We start from the raw sequence: 26803 nt of genomic DNA, 5'->3' as shown, positions 1-26803 counted from the left end.
GACCCTTTTTCCTATCATCAACCAGGTCCTTGCTTATGTTTTAGGTATTATTGTTCATGGCTATGTGGGTTATAGTTATTGTAATGTTTCACTGGTTACCAAGCCTGTGATGAAAACGCCACAGCAGTCGCTCATGTCCTTTGTCCTTTTCATTCCTTTCTTGCCTGAGTTTGTGTGTCCGCATGCGTGCCTTGCTTTGAGACTTGATCGAGCGAGATGAGGTGAGAGCGCCGAGCGATTCAAATTAGCGGGAACCTGTCACTTTAAGAATAAACTCTCCTGTTGCATGGGGAAGCTGGTGATTTTCCACTCAAACTCATATTAAACGCGCACCCGCTCTCAGAAACAAAGGTCAGAGAGAGAGAGAGAGAGAACTCGTGTAATTCATTTCCGATGCAATTGTTTTATTGAGCACTCACAGCACAACACAAGTTTAAGGGACAGCTCGAGCTATAAAATTACCTGGCAGGTAATTAAGCATCATCTTTACCCATCAGAGAGATAAGTAATAGCAAGATTGTTGTTTCTATGTTCTTAATGTATAGGCTAATATTCACATTATTTTCATGATATAAGTCATATTATGATTTATATTATCTGAATAGAGCAGCCAATGTATGTTCTGTAACAATTTCTCAAGGTTTTGGACTGAAATATACATGTTGTTCTTTGATGTTTTCAGATATAAAAATAAGTGTCCTCGTGGGAATCTCTCTCCCTGCTTGATAATGTTTTATTTGAAGTGATGCTAATAATTGCTGTGTGTTTAAAACCTAATTATGCGGTGCGTGTGTCTGTGAGCGCACATGATGTGTAGGCTAAAAACACCATAGCTTGGACATCAACCCAAGAGTGCCTTATATTGCTTTTGGACGTCAAACTATTACATTAAAGCCAATGTTTTTAGGTATATTTGATTTGTCATAAAATTATGACAAAATGCTACATTAAAGTATAGGGATATTTTGGTTGCCATTGCCTTTGTGAGTGCGCTTCCGCGTTTAAAATACTATAAATTAATAGGAAATATTTCCTACACTATAGCATTGCTTTTTTATAATGCGATGCATTCTAAGAGGTCAACTTTTGGGGTTTGGGTGGATGTATTGCCTTCAAGCCTTGGCACTCCTTTACGATGTTACTGTCTGTCTCTCCCACGTGTGCCTTCTTAATCTAACCTCGTCTATATTCGATGGATTGGTTTTGTCAAAGTGGAATGATGATGAGGACTGTTATTTGAAAGACGATGCTGTTCGTGAATTAGTTGTGACGGTTTAAGATGGTTTTAATACCCATGAACAGGTTGTATATTTTAACCCACTTATTTTGTCTTTACTCTGCCCGACAGAGTCGCAACTCCCGACAGAGAAACAGGCATTGATTGAGATTGAGGCGTGTCCTTTTTGGTACCATATTTTTTAGGAACAACAATGTTGTAGTTTGCCATCCGTTGATGAAAATGGATCGACTCTCGCCCTCCACTGGCTTTTGTTCGACTTTAAAGAGGTGACGTTTTATGAATCAGATAATGACATTTCAAATTCGCTGCTCCTTTTGGATAAATACTTATTGATGTGTTGGTTGAGTCTTTGAGACACTGACACGATAGGCTGTAGTAGGGTAGTCTACAAACGAATGTGTCATGAAGATGAAGATGGCTTGTGTTTTTGTTTTGTGTGTCAAGAGTGGATTATGAAACTAGGCATTGCTCTATTTCCTAACCATTGTCTTGGGTCAGTAGCCGAGCATACACTTACAGTGATGCTGCAAATATGTTGCTTTTTCACAGAAGCCTGTTTCCAAAGAATCAAAGGATAATGTGAAATCAATAGATATGTGCATTTTATTTTCATTGTATAACTGCATATTACCATTTTGATTCTTCATCTCATATTGTCTTCATTATATGATCAATCATTATATCTACCCTTTTAATTTTTTAACTCAAATGGGCCCTTGTTGAAGAAGACATCAAAAGGGGTAACTGTATTGATATTTCTATCATATGAATGTGTAATACACTGCAGCTATACTGATGTGTGCACCGTATTACTGATCCAGTATGCAGTATTCCACACCTATCAAAATAACAGTGCCATGGGGTCACGCATCAGGCTACATTATCCCACATCTCTGTTATCTGACATACATTGCATTCGTAAATTATTCAGACCCCTTGACTTTTTCCACTTTTTGGTACATTACAGCCTTATTCTAAAATTGATTTTCCTCATCAATCTACACACAATACCCCCATAATGACAAAGCAAAGGTTTTTAGAAATGTACATAAATATCACATTTACATAAGTATTCAGACCCTTTACGCAGTACTTTGTTGAAGCACCTTTTGACAACGATTACAGCCTTGAGTCTTCTTGGGTTTGATGCTACAATACATGGGTATTTGGGGAGTTTCTCCCATTCTTCTCTGCAGATCCCCTCAATGTATGTCAGGTTGGATGGGGAGTGTCGCAGCACAACTATTTTCAGATCTCTCCAGAGATGTTCGATTGGGTTCAAGTCTGGGCTCTGGCTGGGCCACTCAACTGCATTCAGAGACTTGTACAGAAGCCACTCCTGCATTGTCTTGGCTGCATGCTTAGGGTCGTTGTCCTGTTGGAAGGTGATCCTTTGCCCCAGTCTGAGGTCCTGAGCACTCCAAAGCAGGTTTTTATCAAGGATCTCTCTGTACTTTAGTCCGTTCATCTTTCCCTCTATCCTGACTAGTCTCCCAGTACCTGCCACTGGAAAACATCCCCACAGCATGATGTTGCCACCACCATGCTTCACCGTAGGGATGGTGCCAGGTTTCCTCCAGACGTGACGCTTGGCATTCAGGCCAATCTTGGTTTCATCAGACAAGAGAATCTTACTCCTCATGGTCTGAGAGTCGTTAGGTGCCTTTTGGCAAACTCTAAGCGGGATGTCATGTACCTTTTACTGAGGAGTGTTTTCCGTCTGGCCACTCTATCGGGTTCTTGGTCACCTCCCTGACCAATACCCTTCTCCCCCGCTCAGTTTGGCCGGGTGGCCAGCTCTAGGAAGTGTCTTTGTGGTTCCAGACATCGGTGCCTTGACACAGTCCTGTCTCAGAGCTCTACGGACAATTCCTTCGACCTCATGGCTTGGTTTTTGCTCTGACATGCACTGTCAACTGTTGGACTTTATATAGACAGGTGTGTGCCTTTCCAAATCATGTCCAATCAATTGCATTTACCACAGGTGGACTCCAATCAAGTTGTAGAAAGATCTCAAGGATGATCAATGGAAACAGGATGCACCTGAGCTCAATTTCGAGTCTCATAGCTAAGGGTCTCAATACTTATGTAAATAAGGTATTTCTGTTTTTCTATTTTTAATGCATTTGCAAAAAAAATTTAAAACCTGTTGTCGTTTTGTCATTATGGAGTATTGTGTGTAGATTGATGAGAAAAAACAGTATTTAATACATTTTAAAACAAGGCTAAATGTAACAAAATGTGGAAAAAGTCAAGGGGTCCGAATACTTTCCGAATGCGCTGTAGCTCTCCCTCCTGATATGTAAAATGGACATTTGTTATTGGATTACCCCTTTAATGTATTCCATTTGCTTAAATACAAATGTTGTGCAAGACAAAACCCCAGTTGTTTCCAATGGGAACCGGAGAGCTGGTTTGGGATGCTTGGCTGTTATTTGATGAATGTTTCTCTTTTCTATAATATCATGCTACACGGTAACATCCTGTCATGTTGATCTACAGGGTCCGCCCTCACAGATTAACTTGATTTGAACTTTATCTGCTGAATGTAAAGAGTAAAAAAACAACCTCCCCTTGGACTGTTGTCTCCAGGCAAGCTGCGTCAGTTACATTTGATCTTCTTAGAGCCATCCCAGAATTCGAAGCCAGGACAAGCATTCCAACTCCATAAATCTATTATATTACATAATAACGATTGTGTGCGGTCCACTGTATATCCAAATAAGGGTGGTATGGGGTGGTGTGAGTAGAAATTATAGAAGCAAAGCTACAAGTGAGCCTCCGTATTAATTGGTTTGGACAAAGTTTAATACTCCACTCTATTAAGTTATTGAGGAATGGTTTGGCTGTTATAAAACATGCAGACAAGGCTTCTTTTTTTTCAACCATGCCCAGTGCATGAGGGGCGCATGATTTGTCATAAACATAAGATATACCTTTGACTAAAGGTCTTATCAAATCATTTGATATTTTACAGTCTTTGATTCTGTCTTTAATACTTCAGTCTCAGAAGATAATGTCAACAGTCTAAGAACACAATGCAGTGGAATAAAGTAAAATAAACAAAAATCCTTCATCCTCTAATGATATCAAGAAAAGTTAAGGGTCTGCAGTTTTATATAAAAATGTTGCTTGACTTTACATTGACTGACAATTTAAAGCAACTGTATGAAACAGGAGCTCTGTCACACTTCTACTCCTCTGTTGTCTGCCAATTTATAACAGAACACAAAGACAAATCTCAAGGAAACTCATTCACAGTATAACTTTGGTTTCTTTAACCTCTCTGGGATATGTGGGACGGTAGCCTCCCACCTCGTCAACAGCCAGTGAAATTGCGGGGTGCCAAATTCAAAACAACAGAAATCCCATAATTAAAATTCCTCAAACATACAAGTATTTTACACCGTTTTAAAGATAAACTTGTTGTAAATCCAGCCACAGTGTCCGATTTCAAAAAGGCTTTAAGACGAAAGCACACCAAATGATTATGTTAGGTCAGTACCTAGTCACAGAAAAACACAGCCATTTTTCCAGCCAAAGAGAGGAGTCACAAAAAGCAGAAATACAGATAAAATGAATCACTAACCTTTGATGATCTTCATGAGATGACAAATAGGACTTCATATTACACAATACATATATGTTTTGTTCGATAAAGTTCATATTTATATCCAAAAATCTCAGTTTACATTGGCGCGTTATGTTCAGTAGTTCCAAAACATCCGGTGAGAGCCACATCAATTTACAGAAATGCTCATAATCAACATTGATAAAAGATGCAATGGTTATGCGTGGAATTTTAGATCCACTTCTCCTTAATGCAACCGCTGTGTCAGATTTTTTTTAAACTTTGAGGAAAAAGCACACCATGCAATAATCTGAGTAGAGCGCTCAGACAACAAAACAAGCCATACAGATATCCACCATGTTGTGTAGTCAACAGAAGTCAGAAATAGCATTAATAAATATTCACTTACCTTTGATGATCTTCATCAGAATGCACTCCCAGGAATCCAAGTTCCACAATAAATGTTTGATTTGTTCGATAAAGTCCATATATTTATGTCCAAATATCTCCTTTTTGTTAATGCGTTTAGTACACAATACAAACTCACAAGGCGCGGGCAAGTCCAGGCGAAAGTTCAGACGAAAAGTCATATTACAGTTCGTAGAAACATGTCAAACGAAGTATAGAATCAATCTTTAGGATGTTTTTATATCATAAATCTTCAATAATGTTTCAACCGGAGAATTCCTTTGTCTGTAGAAATCCGATGGAATGCAGCTAACTCTCACGTGAGTGCATGTGATCAGCTCATGGCACTCTGCCAGAGCTCTGCCACACCTGGCTCATTCAGCTCTCATTAGCCCTCACTTCACAGTAGAAGCCTCAAACAACGTTCTAAAGACTGTTGACATCTAGTGGAAGCCTTAGGAAGTGCAATATGACCCCATAGACACTGTATATTCGATAGGCAATGATTTGAAAAACTACAAACCTCAGATTTCCCACTTCCTGGTTGGATTTTTTTTCTCAGGTTTTTGCCTGCCATATGAGTTCTGTTATACTCACAGACATCATTTTTCAGTTTTTAGAAACTTCAGAGTGTTTTCTATCCAAATCTACTAATAATATGCATATATTAGCAACTGGGCCTGAGTAGCAGGCAGTTTATTCTGGGCACTTTATTCATCCAAGCTACTCAATACTGCCCCCTAGTCCTTAAGAAATGTTTAACATTATGTAACAGAAAGTTTCTTTGCACTATGCAAAACAATGTGAGTTTTGTATTTTTCCAAAAGTGGCAAGGATATTTGCAGTCTGGAAATATCATCTGAAGTAACTACTTCTGTGTGTATGTGTGTGTGTGTGTAAAAGCCTGCCAATAGCCAAGCCCTGTCTTCTGTCAAAAGGATTGCGCAAATCCTGTAGTCAAGTTTAACACTGTTTTTTAATTACCGTGCCAGCTATTGTACACGTGAGATCCTTTATGAGTATATTATGGTGTCAAAACAGAACAGGGAAGAATACAGGAACCATCACCTTATTAGGTGTTGTTATAGAGTGTGCTGTACCTGGTTTACGTTTCAGAGATAACCTGGCACACGTCATGTCAAAATGGAGCAGAAGGCTCCCAAATACACCACAGAGAAACTTCCCTGATTATATCCTGCCCCCGATTTTAAGAAAACTATATTTATATTCACAAACAGTTCCCATAGAGATATTTGAATGTCTTTGCTGTGATGTGAAATGACACAGTCATAAGCAGTCATAAGCAGTTATAATAGGAAATGTCTCACATTTCCAATGCTATGTGGAAGTGGGACATTGGGGCGGCAGGGTAGCCTAGTGGTTAGAGCGTTGGACTAGTAACCGGAAGGTTGCGAGTTCAAACCCCCGAGCTGACAAGGTACAAATCTGTCGTTCTGCCCCTGAACAGGCAGTTAACCCACTGTTCCCAGGCCGTCATTGAAAATAAGAATGCGTTCTTAACTGACTTGCCTGGTTAAATAAAGGTAAAATTATAAAAAAATTTAAGACAGTAATACATGAAAACTTAACATGGTCAGCCAAGCCAGTCATCAGTCCCTTCCTTCAGTCCCTGTCCAGCCACCACCCCTTACTCACATAATGTTTTAAGAGGGCTTCTTTCTCCTGCCTGGAAGCTGTCCCATGAGGCTTGATTTCCCCTGCATGCTCATGGCCTACTACTCCGCTCACATCCTCCCTCCCTCCCTCTTCCTATCCTGTCATCTGTTTCAGTTACATGAATAAGAGGTGCCTGTGACACATGCAGGGCAAAGCATTCAGCCCCAGTCCCTCACTGTGTGTGTGTGTGTGTGTGTGTGTGTGTGTGTGTGTGTGTGTGTGTGTGTGTGTGTGTGTGTGTGTGTGTGTGTGTGTGTGTGTGTGTGTGTGTGTGTGTGTGTGTGTGTGTGTGTGTGTGTGTGTGTGTGTGTGTGTGTGTGTGTGTGTGTGTGTGTGTGTGTGTGTGTGTGTGTGTGTGTGTGTGTGTGTGTGTGTGTGTGTGTGTGTGTGTGTGTGTGTGTGTGTGTGTGTGTTGTGGGGGGGTGTTGTAAGTGGGAAGTGGAAATTTACAGTCCCGAATCAGTATCTGGAGAGTTGGTCCGCGACTGCGAGGCTGTGCCCAATCTCCACATAGGATTTAATTGTCTTTAGCTGAGGGCGGGACTCGCTGTCAGCTTCACTTCTTGTGAGCAGTGTTGGCATAAAGACATTCAGTACAGAGGAATGGTGACAGCTGAGAGAGAAGCATACTACATATATCCACAGCCATGAAGGAAATGTAAGTCTTTGGAATTACTCAACTGAAATAATAACATAGCCTTATCTAAATCTTTATTTCAAGTGATTATTAAGTTCTGTTTTGGGATGCTTTTTGTTTAATCTGAATGGACAATTTCATGTAAGTACTTAGAAACCCTCGAATTAGCACATTTTAAATGGCTTTGTTAATGCTTTGTTTGAGTGTGAAAAGGGCGAGCTCCTCCACAAAGACTAAGGATTGCATTCAGTCCTTTATTTCCATTTGCCTTTTATCTTTTGCAATGCATGTTTGTTACAGAATCTTTCTTTATGTTTGGTTGAATGCTAACTTGGAGATGTGTCTAATACGCGGTGTTTTCAGATAATGACAGTGTGATGTTTTAGAAGGGTTTGAGAATGTCTGGTCAAGGGTGTCTGGGTGGGTCATGTGGCAGATCCCACAGACGGTTTTCCTTAAGTCTGACGGCAGACAGCCTCCCAGCACCCAGCAGGTGAAAGCACATAGAGCAAGAGAGTGATAGAGGGATAGAGAGAGGAAGAAAAATAGAGTGCGTGAGAGCTGATACAGTTATGTAATGAGGTTTGAGAGTGGAAAGCAATTCAAGTTGACTTGTCATGCATAACAGAGACAGAGAGAACCTGGAAAATGACAGCGGAATGAGCAGAGCGATGGAGAGGACCTTAACTGGAGCTTGTTTAAGTAATGAGGGGCTGTGTGGTTGTAGCTCAAACAGCCGTTTAAAGGGCAATTTCACATTTTGTCAACTTCGTATTCAGCACCACCCCAACATCAACTGATGTGGAAATTTTGCGTTTCTATGTTGTCGTAAAAAAATATAGAGGAAGATAAGTGTTTCCAGAGACATCATCAGTGTGCATCGTATGATTTTTTTTTACCAATTATGAGTAGGCATTGCCCACTAATTGTCTACTAATTAGTTGATGATGTCATTGGAAACACTAATCTGCATATCTTTTTTAATAAAAAAACATAGAAATGATCCACTTTCACATATGTTGATGTTGGGGTGGTGCTGGATATTATGAATATGAAGTTAAAATGAAATTTCCCTTTTAATCATTTAATGAACTAATAAGTAGTTATTTGAGACTGCATAACAAGTTCACTTTTTCATCAGACTCTGAAAACCAGAAGCACAGAGCGGTCACTGGCCAATGAGTGCAGCTTTGCATTAGATCTTCACAATGTGGTATTTGTCTGTGAGTAGCTGCTTAAAAGCAGCTCTGTTATATTTCTTAGTCTGCCTGTACAGTGGCTACAGGATGTAACTGTCTGGAGTGCTAGTCACACGAAAAGGTGAATGAAGATACCTTATGTTTTAAAGATCTATGGCTGCCTTTCAACTGAGAGCAGTTTGGATAGATTGTTCTGTAAACTGGTAATACATGTATGTATTTGAAAAGCAAAAGCAAAAATTATAACCACAAATGGTACTAAGTGTTAAGTGGCAAGTCCATGCGCTCGTGTAGGTTTGAAAGTTAAAAAGCCTTTAATGTATGGGCTGATATTATTAAAATACACCAATGCGTATAGGATTACATTTCATCAGGGTGTCTGACAATAGTATGTATTGTTGAGAGATCCAACTATAAATCAACTTTGAATTATACTGTTACTTTCAGAGGCTTAAAGAGAAATGTTTACTTATTGAAGAAAGATTTGTTCTCTAGCTATTGTTCTGTGAGTCTTTTGGAAACCAAGCACCTAGTCGACTGACTCGTAAGCTTTTGTGAGGCACACAATCTTCAATGACAGATTTCCATTGGAGTCAGCGAGAGTAGAGTGGAAGCCTTTAATGTTCTCTGTTTCTGTGTTTCTGCCAACTGCATTTCAGTCTGAGCCTGCCTCAAAAGGACAGGAAACCTTACTCTGTTACACTCGTATTATCAGACTTACAATTAATCATAGCTGCTTTTTTCATTCTTCCTGTTTTATACGACACCATTCATTGTATTCCTGCAGGAAGCTTAAATCCATTTGTGTCTTACCATGTCCAAGGAATTTCTCCTGCCCTGCCATGCTTTGATTGTTTTACAGCCCTTTGGCACAGGCAGGGAAACGGGATATCTGAGACAGTAATTCCAAATCCTGTCTTTCTTGGAAAGGCTGTTTACAGTATAAACATTCAGTGAACTTAAGCTGTGGGATCTTCCAGAACCCATCCAAGCTTTCGGAATGGACACGGATACAGAAACGGCCTTCAGAAAGTATTCACACCCCTTGAATTTTGATGTGTTACAGCCTGAATTTAAAATGGATGCGCAATACCCCACACTTTCAAAGTAGAATCATGTTTTTAGAAATGTTTACAAATGACAAAAAAATGAAAAGCTGAAATGTCCTGAGCCAATAAGTATTTAACCCCTTTCATATGGCAAGGCTTAATACGTTTGGGGCGGCAGGTAGCCTAGTGATTAGAGCATTGGATCAGTAACCGAAAGGATGCTGATTCAAATCCCCAAGCTGACAAGGTAAAAATCTGCCCCTGAACAAGGCAGTTAACCCATTGTTCCCCAAGTGGCTGTCATTGTAAATAATAATTTGTTAATTTTGTAAAAATGTACTTAACAAGTCTCATAATAAGTTGCATTAACGGTGTTTAATATGATTTTTTTAATGACTACTTAATCTCTGTACCCTACACATACAATTATCTGTAAGGTCCCTCAGTCGAGCAGGGAATTTCAAACACAGATTCAACCACAAAGACCAGGGAGGTTTTCCAATGCCTCGCAAAGAAGGGCACCTATTGGTAGATGGGTAAAAAAAGCAGACATTGAATATCCCTTGGTGCATGGTGCGGTTATTAATTACACTCTGTACGGTGTATCAATACACCCAGTCACTACAAAGATACAGTCCTTGGCTTGACTTCTTAACTCAGTTGCTGGAAAGGAAGGAAACTACTCAGGGATTTCACCTTGAGGTAAATTGTGACTTTTAAACAGTTACAGAGTTTAATGGCTGTGATAGGAGAACAGTGAGGATGGATTGTGGTTACTCCAATTGACCGAGTGAAAATAAGGAAGCCTGTACAGAATATTCCAAAGCATGTATCCTGTTTGCAACAAGGCACTGAGGTAATACTGTAAAGAATATGGCAAAGCAATTCACTTTTTGCCCTGAATACAAAATGTTAAGTTTGGGACAAGTACAATACAACACATTACTGAGTACCACTCTCCATATTTTCAAGCATAGTGGTGGCTGCATCATATAATGCGTATGCTTGTAATTGTAATAAAGGACTGGGTAGTTTTTCTGGATAAAAATGGAGCACAGGCAAAATCCTGCTTCAGTCTGTTTTCCACCAGATACTGGGAGATGAATTTGACTTTCAGCAGGACAACAACCTAAAAAAAAGTGTCCGAGTTACAGTTTTGAATGAAGTCTACTTAAAAATCTATGTTAAGACCTGAAAATGGGCAAATAATGGGCAAATGTTTCACAATCCTGGTGTCGAAAGTTCTTGGAGACTTACCCAGAAAGACTCACAGCAGTAATCATTGCCAAAGTATTGCCTTAGGGGTGTGAATACTTATGTAAATTCATATTTATGTATTTCATTTTTTTAAATGTACAACAATTTCTTAAACATGTTTTCACTTTGTCATTATGGGGTATTGTGTAGATGGGTGAGAGAGAAAAAATGTAATCCATTTTGAATTCAGGCTGTAACGCAACAAAATATGGAATAAGTCTTGGAGTATGAATACTTTCTGAAGGCACTGTATCTTCTCTGAATTTGCTTTTAGCATTAGGAAAATTATTTACATTTACATTTACATTTAAGTCATTTAGCAGACGCTCTTATCCAGAGCGACTATTTGGCAGTGATTCTGGTTACATTTTATGGTGGATATCATGAGTTTGTCAGTGTTGTAGTTATTTAATAAATGATTTTTAGTCTATACGTGGTCTGAAAGGCATACGGTATATCCTGTTCAAAATATGTATTTTCCTTAGATGACAATGTACCCCCACCTTGAAGGGAAGGGAATGCTGTTGCTTCTCCTTGTATTTGTGTTCTTCATGTATTGTTCGAGCTGCAGTACCAGCAGACCTGTGTGTTTGAGTGGTACTTAAAATACTATTTCTGTGTATTTGAGTATTTTCAAATACACAACCAAAAATAAGTACTTTTATTTGAGTATTTGAATGGTTATTTGTAAAATAGTGTGCCAAATGTTATTTGGCAGTATGTTCAATGCTTATTTCAAATACCGTTTTCAAATACCTGGGTTAAATGCATGGGAGTGTATTTGAGTCAGTGTAAATTCGTTTTTCATATACTTTCCAAGTGTATTTCCAAATACATTAAAATATTAAACTACTTTTCAAAGAAAATATATCTGATTTGAGCTATTTGACATATTATTTGAACCCAGGTCTGATTACTAGGACATGTCTCAATATGATGTCCCTGGTTAATTAATGGATACAAAATGATACATAATCAATATTTCTTATATTATGCACATAGAAATTATATTTGTACAGTGCAAGTGAAGAGATTATTCAACCCAGAGAGATTTGCAATGCAAGATGGAATGTATATGTAATGGGGAGTAAATAAAAGAGAACTGTGGCAAAGAGGAAGCGATACAGTAACTCCTGTAGCAGTTCTCATTGCAGGCTCTACACTGACACATAGCTGTATCACTGTATCACGCCATGGCTGACGATACAGCACGTGAGAGACCCTCATCTTGCTAATGCGACGTCCTATCTCTGCCTTATCCGGCTCACGTCTCTCTCTCTTCCTGTTCATCTCTCTCTCTTTCTCTCTCTCTCTCTCTCGCTTTCTCTAATTCTCTCTCTCTTTCCTTGTCCTTGTCCTCTCTCCTCTCACCTCTATAGCATGGCACAGAAAGAGAAACTCCAATGTCTGAAGGATTTCCACAAGGACACGCTGAAGCCTTCGCCAGGGAAGAGCCCGGGCACGCGGCCGGAGGACGAGGCTGAGGGCAAGCCCATCCAGAGGGAGAAGTGGGCCAGCAAGCTAGACTTTATCTTGTCCGTGGCCGGAGGCTTTGTTGGTTTAGGGAACGTGTGGCGCTTCCCGTACCTCTGCTATAAGAATGGTGGAGGTAGGCATTCAAATGAACATGGGCCCTTTCTCCATACAGACAGGTATTAAAGTTGGGGGTCACTCAAGTTTGATAATAGTTTTCAGGAACCTCAAAAAAACTCAAGTCGGAGACTGCAATTACAGGATTTTGATTTGTTTGTGAAATGGCTGTGGGTGAGCACATACTGTAGACCCTGACATTTGTAGGCTAACCGTCTGTTTCCTTTCCCTCTCTCTCTCTTCCTCTCCTCCACCCAGGTGCGTTTCTCATCCCCTACACCATCTTCCTGTTTGGTGGAGGCCTGCCGGTGTTCTTCCTGGAGGTGGCTCTGGGCCAGTATACCTCTGAGGGAGGCATCACCTGCTGGGAAAAACTCTGCCCCATCTTTACTGGTGAGTCACTACACTGCTTCCCATTATCCTAATACCATTCTCCCCTATTGCCATTAAGGCCGGTCGTCATCCGGGAAAGTAGGCAGGGAAAGGAGGTTGTGTAAGCCTTCTTGGACATGTACTGTAGGTGATAACGTCAGCGACTGACAGAGGGATTAGCGAAGAGCCAAAACACAGTTTCCATTAGCGTTGCTCAGGCGGGGCGCCAAACCTGCTTTGTGCCTGCTTAGTGCCTTGTCCCATTGCAGAAAAAAATCCCTACTGAAAATAATGATGTTACCAGACCTTGATCTAGCCTCGATGTTATTCACGTCGTTCTTTAAAAATGAAAAAATAAACGTATTCCAGTGACAACTACTGCAGTAGTTCTGTTTTTCTGACTGCTCTTGCGAAACTCCCTAGCAGCGTCCAACAACACTGATTGTGCTGTTGGTCTGTGGGTTGCTAGACTCAGTACACAGACATTGAGTTCTGCTGAGGTCTCCCTCCCTGTGTTCTGATGGGTAATTGGACCATAGTTACTTCACATATGGATGTGCTTCAGCCAACTTTCTCTGACTGTGTTTTTGACATGCATAAGGATTTAGCTAAAGCTGATCTACGAACAGGTTAGTTGTGGATGGCCTCATTTGCATTGGAGCCTAGAGTGGACATAATCAAACACCAAACATTGAACACTCTAAAAGGCGCTGCATGGTCAATCCGATGTCTTCATTGGCCGTGCAGCATTTACTGTGATACTGCCTCTGTAGAAGTCAGGGCATTCATACTTCTTGCGCTTTGCGGAGCCACCACAGAGCTGTTGAGCAGAGCTGTTGTGAAGGAAGTAGTCAAGGAAGTGAGTTTGTGTTTATACAGGACCTCCCGCCCCCACCTACCGTCAACCAATCATATCAATGAGGAGGTATACAAAGTTATACGGAGCCCTCAGTATTGCTACAACATTTGGGAGGCACACGGCGATGCAGTACGGAGCTCAATTTGGCCTCTGCTTGCCTCTGGAGGCTCCACAATTGCCACAGCCTCCGCAATTGCACACCCTCCATACGGAGCCTTCAACCACATCGGATCAAGCATAAATGGGCTTTTAGACTGGCCTTTTTTTGTAATGGTGGCAGCTATGTACATACATGCACACGCACATGTATTTTCAGCCTTGGTTGTGTAAAGTAGTGCTGAGTTCTGTGTTACCATGGCAACAGAGAAGGTTAGAGCGAGTTGCCTAGCAATGGGATCTGCCCCAAAATGATAAATATCTCATGCAGTGGATCAGCAAAGAAACACATTTTTTTTTCATGAAATGATGGACGGTGTAGATCTTGGCAGCAGGGGGCCACCTGTTTTGTTTGTCAGCACCACGGATATGTTATCGGATATTACTGTGGCATGATGTAGTTATTACAGTCCTGGCGTCACGGTTTGGCACTGTAACGTATCTCCTTATCAGTCAGGGTCCTGCCATAGGTTTACACTGTGATATGCTACTGGCAGACCAGTTCTAACATGTAGACCAGTAGGTAGAGAAACAGTTCCCAGCCATAAACTGCTATTCTATGAAGCCAGGAGCGGCAGGTAGAAACAGACAGCTGAAGACTGGGCGTTCAGCCAATCGTCAGCATCTGTTGATGAGCTTGACTAATCAAGGAGTGCTGAGGCAGCTGCCTAATTGACTGACGGGTTGTGTGAACTGGCACACACATGCACGTGTGCATGCACGCAAACACACATTCAATGGCGCACACACACATACACTCACACATGCGCACACACACGCACATGCGCACGCACACGTTTGCTTACCCACATATAGACTAGAGAGTGACAGATGCCCACAGGTGGCCTATAGGCCGGCTGCCATTGTCCCTCTTAGTGTTTTATCACACCGTCAGAAGGCCTGCCCTGCCTCACCCACCACACACACAACCCTGACTGGCGGAGGTAACGGCACTTTACAAATAGATCAGAGGAGTGGAAGTCTACAGGGTATTTCTGCGACTAAATTCATTATTACCAGAGTTATAACACTCAAGCCAGGGAAACATCCTCTCTTTGAAATAGGAGTGTTGAGTTGTGAACATCCGAGTCAGTGGATTGGTTTCTAATGATTTTATAGACATAAATGCAGTCAAATGGCACTAGGTCAGTGCTGTTCACTGAAGTGCTTCAGCTCCAATGTTGGCTTTACTTAGTTTAGTGTGCAAGAGGATTCAGTGACACATATTGAAGCCCCTATGGCACTGTTCTGCAACAGTAAATGCATTGAAGGGTTTGATTCCAATATACGATAAACGGCAATTGAAATGAATGGTCCTTTTTCTGTGTATCAATTATGGCTGTTTTCATACTTTCAAAACATTTGCTTTAGAATATATATTTTTTTGCATTACACAATATCCGACACTCTTGTTTCATATGAAAACGTGTGATATCCAGAGCCGTGTTTAGAGAGCAGGGACATTGGTGTTTCTGCATTATGATGTATTTACATGACACTACATTTTATGGCAGCCATGTTAGCACGCCATTAACATTACGCAAGGAATTGTGAAGAAAAAAATGCTATGTAGACTAACTGAATGTCTAGAATGATTTTTAAAAATGCAAAAAGTTAGCCCAACTCTCTAAATATATGGCTCTGGCTAAATCCACTGTCCAGATGTGCTGAACCTTCCAAACTGTTTTTACTGCTGAGCAATTTAGCAAATCATTGTCATTATATCTGTCTGTTCAGTCGTAAGTTATTATATGATACTATTATATGTACATTATTATGAAGTATATAATCAAACTCAAAATCTTCCCGTGATTTATCCTAACGAAACAAACCCGTAAAAACCCTATAAAATTGTTCCAAAAGTTGCATAAATGTCCAAAACATACTTTCCATACACTGTTCACTCTCTGGATACAATACATTGGATATGAGATATGAGGGTATTTGCGTAATATAGTTTAAACAAATGAATTATTTTAATATGTGTTTATTTATGTATCGATACTTTATTACATGTGGAGGGCGGCAGGTAGCCTGCCGGTTTAGAGTTTTGGGCCAGTAACCAAATGGTTGCTGGATCAAATCCCTGAGCTGACAAGGTAAAAATCTGTCATTCTTCCTCTGAGCAAGGTAGTTAACACACTGTTCCCCTGGTGCTGATGATGTGGATGTTGATTAAGGCAGCCACCTGCAACTCTCTGATTCAGAGAGGTTGGGTTAAATGCAGAATATGCATTCAGTTGTACAACTGACTAGGTATCCTCTTTTCCCTAATTGTTTAAACCCCAATTTTCATGGTGATTTCATCATGGCTGTGACTTATTCCAAGAACACTAGTTCTCTGTTTACTCCCAAGCTTCTGCATTGGTTTACTGATATAACAAACAATCAATCCAGTATTGGTTTTAATTCATCATTTCTCTTCTCTGTAGGTATTGGCTATGCCTCTATCGTGATCGTCTCTCTCCTGAACATCTACTACATAGTGATTCTAGCCTGGGGACTCTACTACCTATTCCAGTGCTTTCAACCGGAGCTGCCCTGGGCCAAATGCAATCAGCCGTGGAACACAGACCGGTGTGTGGAGGACACAGTCCGCAAGAACAAGACCTTGATGCTGGCTGCCAATATCACCAACTTCACCTCCCCCGTTACTGAGTTCTGGGAGTGAGTACTCACTGTCTGACAGCTGGGTTGACTCTGTACTGACAGACAAACACAAACGCACGCACACACACGCGCACGCGCACGCACACACACACACACACACACACACACACACACACACACACACACACACACACACACACACACACACACACACACACACACACACACACACACACACACACACACACACACACACACACACACATGAACACAGACAGGTTTACAATGCCAAAAACAAACTCAAATATAAGCAGTGCAGATACTGTGCCTCTTCCTTGTTTGCTGTAAACTTATGTTTGAATGGGCAACATTTCCAAGAACCCCCCTCTATCATGAGGTTCATTCTATCTTTAAATTGGATCCTTTCACTGTACTATATTTGGATCAAGGGGTATTATCCTTTTCCTTTCCTGCCAAAATGGTATCCTCTTGGGAAGCCACGACCACTTAACTTCAAATCACAATTTAGGTTAAGATGATGCTTATTAACATTTGGCCAACACAAAATCCAGCATAGATGATATCTACTTTCTACCAGTCGTATATGGGGAAGCAGGTAGCCTAGTGGTTAGAGTGTTGGACTTGTAACCGGAAGGTTGCCAGATCAAATCCCTGAGCTGACAAGGTAAAAATATGTCATTCTTCTCCTGAACAAGGCAGTTAACCCTAGGCTGTCATTGAATATAAGAATTTCTTCTTCACTGACTTGCCTAGTTAAATTTAAAAAATATTTACTGAGTGTACAAAACATTAAGAACACCTGCTCATTCCATGACATAGACTGACCAGGTGAATGCCATGATCCCTTGTTGACTTCATTTTAAAAATCCTCTTCAATCAGTGTAGATGAAGGGGAGGAAACAGGTTAAGCCTTGAGACTAATGAGACATGGATTATGTATATGTGCCATTCAGAGGGTGAATGGGCAAGACACAATATTGAAGTGTCTTTGAACGGAGTATGGTAGTCTCACCGGTTTGTGTCAAGAACTGCAACGTGGCTGGGTTTGAATTCTCAACAGTTTCCCGTGTGTATCAATAATAGTCCACCACCCAAAGGACATCCAGCCAAGTTGACACAACTATGGGAAGCATTGACATCAACATGGGCCAGCATCCTTGTGGAACACTTTTCGTCACCTTGTACACTCCATGCCCCGACGAATTGAGGCTGTTCCACAGAAATCGAACACATAGAATGAAAAAAACATTTTGTCACATTATTTTAAAATTGTCTCACGGCACAGTTCATTCAGGTCCAGGGTGAGCTAGAGCAGAGGAGGGCTGGTGAAAACTAGACCTCACAGACACACTATTACCGTCACATCATGTGGATGTTTGCTTTTCACTGCTGTGATGTAACCTCTGTTGGCATAAAACCTTGGAAAGGACCCACATGAATTATGACATGTCACACTTGCCCTACTTTTTAAAATGTTTTTATAGAGTGGAAAATGTACTGTACTGTATCGGTCAGGGGTCTACATAAGCCTACAGTTCTGTCCCATCAGAACAGTCAATAACCTGGATGCTGTCTGCCCCCTCTCTGCTAAGACGCAATGTGCTGAGCATCTCCTCTGGAATTGATGACATCGGGCCACTGAAGTGGGACCTAGCCCTGTGTCTCCTGGCAGTGTGGATTGTCTGCTTCTTCTGCATTTGGAAGGGAGTCAAGTCCACTGGGAAGGTGAGTAGTAGCACGATGTGTTTGTTATCAGACTTGTTTGTAGTCTCTTAAAAAGTGTGTTTACAGATGTCGGATCTTAATTTGATCACCCTGTTGCAGGACAACTTTACTACGAAAAATGTATCAACCCCTACAAAAATGTCCATTAATTATAATCCACATAATATTTCACATTTCCTGTTGCTGCAGAATTATTTTCCTGCTGGTGCAAACTGACTCAAGTTAGTATCCTACATGTGTATGTATACACCCCAAAAAGGGAATTACTCAATATGTATTGTCTGCTCCCTAAGGGCATTAACCTGGGTGCTAGGTGTTTTCTGTTGTAGCCAACTTGTCTCTGTCACTGACAAAGCAGTAACGGTCTGTTGATGATTGCAGAAACAGGTAGGTTAGTCTGTTTGATTAAGGACCGTGAGTTACTGTACTATACATTAGGTTTTGGCCAGACTCAATGCTGACAGTGTGTTAGTGTGCAGTACAGTACAGCAGATCCCCTCAGAGCTCTGTTTGCCTGTCAATGGAGCGGGACAGTCACTGGGCTGTGTCCAACACTGATTACTGAACCACTTAAAGGACCACTGTGGCTTGTTGGGATACCGATCAACTGTCTATTTGGCTAAATATTACGGAAATACCTAATTTGTGGTTTCAGCTCTGTACAGAACACAGAATTAGCCACTTCCATTATGGTAAACAGTTGCATATCCAGCATTAAATCAAATCAAATTGTATTGGTCACATACACATGGTTAGCAGATGTTAATGCGAGTGTAGCGAAATGCTTGTGCCTCTAGTTCCAACAGTGCAGTAATATCTAACAAGTAATATCTAACAATTCCCAACAACTATCTACTACACACAAATCTAACAAGTAATCTAACAATTTCCCAACAACTACCTAATACACACAAATCTAAAGTGAATGAGAATCTGTACATATAAATATATGGATGAGTGATGGCCAAGCGGCATAGGCAAGGTGCAAAATGGTATAAAATACAGTCTTGCCTATGCCGTTCGGCCATCGCTCATCCATATATTTATATGTACATATTTTCATTCACCCCTTTAGATTTGTGTGTATTAGGTAGTTGGTGTTATGCAGGTGAATGAGGACCCAAAAGCGACTTGGCGAAAACAGAGTCTTTATTCCAGTAAAGGAAATAGGCAATACTCCTGGACAATCAGAGCAGAAAACAAAACATAAAAAACTTAATTCCACTCGTAGTGACGAGGACAGACTGGAGACTCGACCATTAACTGTAGGTTGCCTCGGGAAGGCACCGACCGTAGCAGACTCAGACACCTGCTCACACGCAGCATCTGAGGGAAACAAGACACGACAGGGCGAGACAAAGACACAGCACGGCGAACATAATACAAGGATCCGACAGGACAGAAACGGAAAACAAGGGGAGAAATAGGGACTCAAATCAGTGGGCAAGATAGGGAACAGGTGTGAAAAGACTAGATGATTGAGTAGGAGAATGAGGAACAGCTGGGAGCAGGAACGGAACGATAGAGAGAGGAGAGAGAGGGAGGGGGAGAGAGAGGGATAGAAAAAGGGAACGAACCTAATAAGACCAGCAGGGGGAAACGAACAGAAGGGAAAGCATAATGACAAGACAATATAAGACAAAACATGACAGTACCCCCCCACTCACCGAGCGCCTCCTGGCGCACTCGAGGAGGAACACTGGCGGCAACGGAGGAAATCATAGATCACAAACGGTCCAGCACGTCCCGAGAAAGAACCCAACTCCTCTCCTCAGGACCGTAACGGAAAACGATAAAAAGGGAAACTAGGGTACTACTCTAAAAAAAAATGAGACACGGGTAGAGAACTGAAAGCTTTAGAGCAAACAGGACCAAACAGGCCAGGAGAGTAACAACTAGGGACAGACTGAGACACAGCAAGGGCAGGAACAAGAACAGGAGAGATGCGGTGGCAGGGAACAGACTGAGACCCAGCAAGACCAGGAGCAGAAGCAGAAAAAAAATTACCAGACTTATTCTGTGCGCAGTCCGAACACGCAGCCACGAAACGGCGCGTGTCACGCTCCTGAGTAGGCCACCAAAACCGCTGGCGAATAGAAGCAAGCGTACCCCGAACGCCGGGGTGGCCAGCTAACTTGGCAGAGTGCGCCCACTGAAGAACAGCCAGACGAGTAGAGACAGGAACGAAAAGAAGGTTACTAGGACAAGCGTGCGGAGACGGAGTGTGAGTGAGTGCTAGCTTAACCTGTCTCTCAATTCCCCAGACAGTCAACCCGACAACACGCCCAACAGGAAGGATCCCCTCGGGATCGGTAGAAGCCACAGAAGAACTAAAGAGACGGGATAAAGCATGAGGCTTGGTGTTCTTAGTACCCGGGCAATAAGAAATAACGAACTCGAAATGAGCGAAAAACAACGCCCAACGAGCATGACGCGCATTCAGTCGTTTGGCAGAACGGATGTACTCAAGGTTCCTTTGGTCAGTCCAAACGACAAAAGGAACGGTCGCCCCCTCCAACCACTGTCGCCATTTGCCTAGGGCTAAACGGATGGCGAGCAGTTCACGGTTAGCCACATCATAGTTACGTTCCGACGGTGACAGGCGATGAGAAAAATACGCGCAAGGGTGGACCCCATCGTCAGTATCGGAGCGCTGGGACAGAATGGCTCCCACGCCCACCCCCCGACGCGTCAACCTCGACAATAAACTGGGGGCGGCCCATTAGAAAGTCCAGGACCCAATTGCACAGGGCGGTGTTGAGACCCAGGCCCAGAGTTCAAACCCCCGAGCTGACAAGGTACAAATTTGTCATTCTGCCCAGTTAACCCACTGTTCCCAGGCCGTCATTGAAAATAAGAATGTGTTCTTAACTGACTTGCCTGGTTAAATAAAGGTGTGGGTCTAGGGTGACCATTAAGGTGGAGGTGATATGATTCTTGATTAGTCTCTCAAAGCACTTCATGATGACAGAAGTGAGTGCTACAGGACGGTAGTAATTTGGTTCAGCCTTCTTGGGTACAGGAACAATGGTGGACATCTTGAAGCAGACTGGGATAGGGAGCAATTGAATATGTCCATAAACACACCAGCCAGCTGGTCTGCACATGCTCTGAGGACGCAGCTAGCGATGCCGTCTGGGACAGCAGCCTTTGCGAGGGTTAATACATTTAAAGACCGATGTTGTTTTCTGAGGCTGACCGGAGCGTGGATTCCGATTGGTCAGACCAGCGTTGAATGGTTCTAGTCACTGGTACATCTTGATTGATTTTCCGAAGGGAGGGCGGGGGAGGGCTTTGTATGCATCGCGGAAGTTAGAGTAGCAGTGGTCGAGTGTATTACCCCCGCGTGTAGTGAAATCAATATGCTGATAGAATTTAGACAGCCTTGTTCTGTTAAAAATCCCCAGCTACAATAAATGCAGTCTCAGGATATATGGTTTCCAGTTTACATAGAGTCCAGTGAAGTTCCTTGAGGGCCGTCTTGGTGTCTGCTTGAGGGGGAATGTACACAGCTGTGACGATAACTGATGACAATTCTCTTGGGAGATAATATGGCCGGCATTTGATTGTAAGGAATTCTAGGTTGGGTGAGCAAAAGAACTTGAGTTCCTGTATGCCTTTATGATTACACCATGAGTTGTTAGTCATGAAGCATACACCCCCGCCCTTCCTCTTCCCAGAGAGGTGTTTATCTCTGTCGGCGGGATGCATGGAGAGGCACGGTGGCTGAACCGATTCTGACAACATATCCAGAGAGAGCCATGTTTCCGTGAAACAGAGAATGTTACAATCTTTGATGTCTTTCTGGAAGGCAACACTTGCTTGAATTTCATCTACATTGTTGTCAAGAGACTGGACATTGTCGAATAGTATACTTGGGAGTGGTGGGCGATGTGCACCTCTACGGAGCCTGACCAGGAGGTCGCTCCGTCTGCCCCTTCTGTGGCGCTGTTGTTTTGGGTCGGCTTCTGGGGTTAGACCCATTGTCCTGAGTGGTGGTCCAAATAGAGGATCCCCTTCGGGAAAGTCGTATTCCTGGTCGTAATGTTGGTAAGTTGATGTCGCTCTTACATTCAATAGTTCTTCCCGGCTATATGTAATAAGACTTAAGATTTCCTGGGGTAACAATGTAAGAAATAATACATAAAAAAAGGAAATACTGGGTAGTTTCCTAAGGACTCGAAGCGAGGCAACCATCTCTGTCGGCTCCATCTTGAATTGTTCATTACCATATCTTAACAAGGGAGTGGCTTAAATCTACACTGTAAAAGGCTGTCATTATTACCATGTAATACATATTCTTATCCCCACGCACCTAGAGCAAACACAGAGCTCTACAGGTCACCAGGTTATGTTATGGAGGCCACTACTTATATGACGGCAGCTGTTACTTCAGTTAAAAGGCTATTGTAAAGTATATATCCATGCACTCACTCCAGCTTCCCACCCCAACTGAAAACACCTCACACAATGCCGTCCACAACAGTCAACTATCTTTGTGCAGTTGTGTCCTTCTGTATATTCCATGCTCCCTTTCCTATTTGTTTAAACCAATTTATTTCCTAGCAAAAAACATTCCATTCTGTAAAATGGCTGCGCCACCTTTTATATTTTGAAACCTTGGCCTCAGTTGATGGGCTCTCTCTGGAGCCCTAAGGAATTAACCATTGACACAGGATCAGATATTTCTTTATCCCTTTAAGAATTGGGGATATGGTAATCAAATCCTGGATCTGTAGTTGGGGGTCACTTCTACCTCAAGCATCCTCTCCAAGTTCCATTATGTTATGAAACCTTAAATCAGCTAATAAATCTATAATTGCCTCTTATCTGTTTTCTCTAGGTGGTGTATATCACAGCAACTTTCCCTTTCGTCATGCTTATTGTGCTGCTGGTGCGTGGAGTGACTCTGCCAGGGGCGTCTGAAGGGATCAAATTCTATCTCTACCCCAACCTGACCCGCCTACAGGACCCAGAGGTAGGAGCCATAACTCTTACCCAAACCCTCACCCCAACCCCTCTACCCATCTTCCCTGTCTCTGTGCAATCCCCTCCACCTGCCCCCAATGACATGACTGCACATATCCCCTTTCAGCATCAATGCATATCTGTTTACCTACACGTCTATCAGGGCCTCTCACTGACATCTCTACATCATAAAGTAATCTGGACTGCGGAAAAGGAACCGGTACACAGCCTTGGTTAGGGCTGGTTGAATTATTAGTGACACTATGATCAATGAGAGAACATGTGCTCGCTCACAATGCAAGACTCGCTAGAACTCTCCAACCATCCAGGTTTATGACATACACCACCTGACTCGTCGAACATCTCATTCAAAAAACATGGGCATTAATGTGGAGTTGGTCCCCCCTTTGCTGCTCTAACAACCTCCTCTCCTTTGGGAAGGCTTTCCACTAGATGTTGGAACATTGCTGTGGGGACTTGCTTCCATTCAGCCACAAGAGCATTAGTGAGGTCAGGCACTGATGTTGGGTGATTAGGCCTGGCTCGCAGGCGGCGTTCCAATTCATCCCAGTCAAGTTCTTCCACACTGATCTTGACAAACCATTTCTGTGTGGACCTCGCTTTTGTTCATGGGGGAATTGTCATGCTGAAACAGGAAAGGGCCTTCCCAAAACTGTTGCCATAAAGTTGGAAGCACAGAATCATCTAGAATTCCATTGTATGCTGTGGTGTTAAGATTTCTCTTCACTGGAACTAAGGGGTCTAGCCCGATCCTTGAAATCAGCCCCAGACCATTATTCCTCCTCCACCAAACTTTACAGTAGGAATTATGCATTCAGGCAGGTGGCGTTCTCCTGTCATCCTCCAAACCCAGATTCGTCCATCGAACTGCCGGATGGTGAAGCGTGATTCATCAGTCCAGTCCAATGGCGGCGAGCTTTACACCACTCTAGCCGACGCTTGGCATTGCGCACGGTGATCTTAGACTTGTGTGCGGCTGCTCAGCCATGAAAAAACATTTCATGAAGCTCCTGGAGAAGAGTTGTGCTGACCTTGATTCCAGAGGCAGTTTGGAATTCGGTAGTGAGTGTTGCATCGAGGACAGACAATAATTACGCGCTTCGACACTTAGAGGTTCAGTTCTGTGAGCTTTTGTGGCCCACAACTTTGCGGTTGAGTCGTTGTTGTTCCTAGACATTTCCACTTCACAATAACAAAGTTGACCAGGGTAGCTCTAGAAGGGCAGAAATTTGATAACTGACGTGTTGGAAAGGTGGCATCCTATGACGGTGCTACGTTGAAAGTCACTGAGCTCTTCAGTAAGGCCATTCTACTGACAATGTTTTTATTGCATGGTTTTGTGCTCGATTGTATATACCTGTCAGCAACAGTTATGGCTGAAATAGCTAAATCTACTAATTAGAAGGGATGTCCACATACTTTTGTGTATTTAATTAAATGAGCTCACTGCTGGAGTTAAGATGTTCAGTTTTGATGGAAATGTTCATTTTTATCCCCCAATTTTGAGAGTGCACTGAAGAGCAATTCAGTGCCCTCAATTTGATTTGAGCTCACAACATGTTTAATCAAGTAGTTATGTGTCTTAGCCTCAGTAGCTTAGTTACTTGTACGTTTGATCAGACGCAGAAGGAAAAGGTCTTAGTAAAATGTCTTAATTGCCAAATCTCATTGCTTATTAGGTTATTCTAACCCAATTATGTCCCAACAAAGATGAAAAGGGTTGCTGGCCATGTGAACAGAAGTGTATGATGAATGGCGAACTGAGCCGCCTGGTATCATGTTGTTGTTGTCTCAGGTGTGGATCGACGCAGGAACCCAGATATTCTTCTCCTACGCCATCTGTCTGGGGGCTATGACATCACTAGGGAGCTACAACAAGTACAAATACAACTGCTACAGGTGAGCTTCGTTGTCATGGTGACGGGGGACTGCTGTAGTAGTAGAGAGAGCAACTCGTGTCAAAGGCGGTTGCGTAAGAAAAAAATGGGAACTTCGGTTCCGTCTGTGTAAATTAACATCCTCCATGACATATGTGTGACATAGGGACTGTTTGCTGCTGGGAGGCCTGAACAGCGGTACCAGTTTTGTGTCTGGCTTCGCAATATTTTCCGTCCTGGGCTTCATGGCACAAGAGCAAGGGGTGGACATTGCCGATGTGGCAGAGTCAGGTATGAGGGTCAAAGGTCAACGGTGAACGTAGTAGTGATGGTGGGCACTGCTAACGAACAAAACAGATGATTGGAAAGTTTTTTTTAAACGATTTAGCCAAAAAGACACCCAGATTTGAAAGAGGGAAAAAACTAAAATGCGCCATTTGAAAAGATAAGTTTTGGAAACGACAATGCTGAAATGTAGAGGTATCGGCAATTGGACACTCCTTGAATAAAGGCCTGAAAGAAACAGAATTGTTGCTTTTTCTATGCTGTGTTTTCCACAGCGAATTTGGCTCTGGTTGAGCACTGTGCCGTGTGTCTGAGCTACCATGCAAAGCTGGGTTAAATAAAGAGCCACTCTTTAAAACCACACTCATAATCACAGCTATACTCTACCATTCACAGTCACCTGGGCTCAAAGGCACCAGGTGCATCAATGTTCCACTCTAGGGTTTATAATCTATTTACAATATTTATGTTTATTTAAAAAATCATTACATCTTATGGTGAGGGGTCATCCATAAGTTTGGAAAGTGTGGATTTAATTTATTTAATTAAGAAATTGTTTACAGTCCCTATAATGTGCAATAAGCCAAAATAAAATAAGACAACTCTGTTCCAATTAAATTGTTATCATTTATGTTGGGTAATACAGTAGACTGCTCACAACCAGTGAAATAGTTGTGGAAAATGACAGTGCCAAGTATTGTTATGTAACTGTAATGTTAAGTACTGTACTGCAGTGAGCTGTGGATCCCTGAGGTGGCTTTAACTAAGCGGTTCTGTTTCTGCCCACCTTGATATTGTATTTTATGTGGATTCCGAAGGAGATGCATCTTCTTTCAGCATGCTCGCTCTGTCCAGTTCAGTGTTGCTATTGTTCCTTCCTTGACAACAACCTGGTTCAGAGAGAAACTGTTTCCATGTACTTTAACTTGAATTAGTAAGAGGAGATCATTATATTGTACTGTGACTGTTATAGCTGTGTCTGCTGTGTTTGTTGCTATAATTCATGCATATTTATTGGAAAAGGATTAACTTGAAAAATAGGTCTTATTTTCTTAAGGTTACGGTAAATGTAAATGATTGATAACAGTAAATAATGACAAATGTGAGGTCTAACCAAAGCTGTGCAATACTTTATTGTGTTGGATGGACTTGCAAGTGTTAATGATATATAGTTGGTTGAGCTCAGTTTCCTGTCTGTTTGTATACGTTCAAGTGCCTTTCAGAATCCTGTTGAATTAGCTTATGCTTTTGAGCAAATCGCTATCTGCTTTGTCAGTATTT

The 26803-nt window shown here is 42.1% G+C and overlaps 1 protein-coding gene across 5 annotated transcripts in view; it reads left to right on the top strand.

The window, feature by feature from the left end:
• Window positions 1–315: 315 nt before the first annotated feature.
• LOC124045630 (sodium- and chloride-dependent taurine transporter-like) overlaps window positions 316–26803 on the top strand; it is a 38835-nt gene continuing 12347 nt past the window's right edge. The window contains exons 1-8 of one of the 5 annotated variants that reach the window (XM_046365073.1): window positions 316–469; window positions 12418–12647; window positions 12887–13021; window positions 16448–16682; window positions 18239–18371; window positions 23215–23349; window positions 25156–25259; window positions 25404–25528. In XM_046365073.1, the coding sequence (XP_046221029.1) occupies window positions 12419–12647; window positions 12887–13021; window positions 16448–16682; window positions 18239–18371; window positions 23215–23349; window positions 25156–25259; window positions 25404–25528 (1096 nt within the window). In that variant the 5' untranslated portion in view covers window positions 316–469; window position 12418. Of the gene's footprint in view, window positions 506–642; window positions 1507–7323; window positions 7555–12417; window positions 12648–12886; window positions 13022–16447; window positions 16683–18238; window positions 18372–23214; window positions 23350–25155; window positions 25260–25403; window positions 25529–26803 lie in introns of those variants that run through there. The other 4 variants (XM_046365074.1, XM_046365071.1, XM_046365069.1 and 1 more) reach the window with 4 other exon arrangements.

The sequence above is a fragment of the Oncorhynchus gorbuscha genome, linkage group LG10 (assembly GCF_021184085.1).
Source record: "Oncorhynchus gorbuscha isolate QuinsamMale2020 ecotype Even-year linkage group LG10, OgorEven_v1.0, whole genome shotgun sequence".
In the NCBI taxonomy this organism is placed as follows: domain Eukaryota; kingdom Metazoa; phylum Chordata; class Actinopteri; order Salmoniformes; family Salmonidae; genus Oncorhynchus; species Oncorhynchus gorbuscha.
This window is presented reverse-complemented; position numbering and strand designations above follow the sequence as displayed.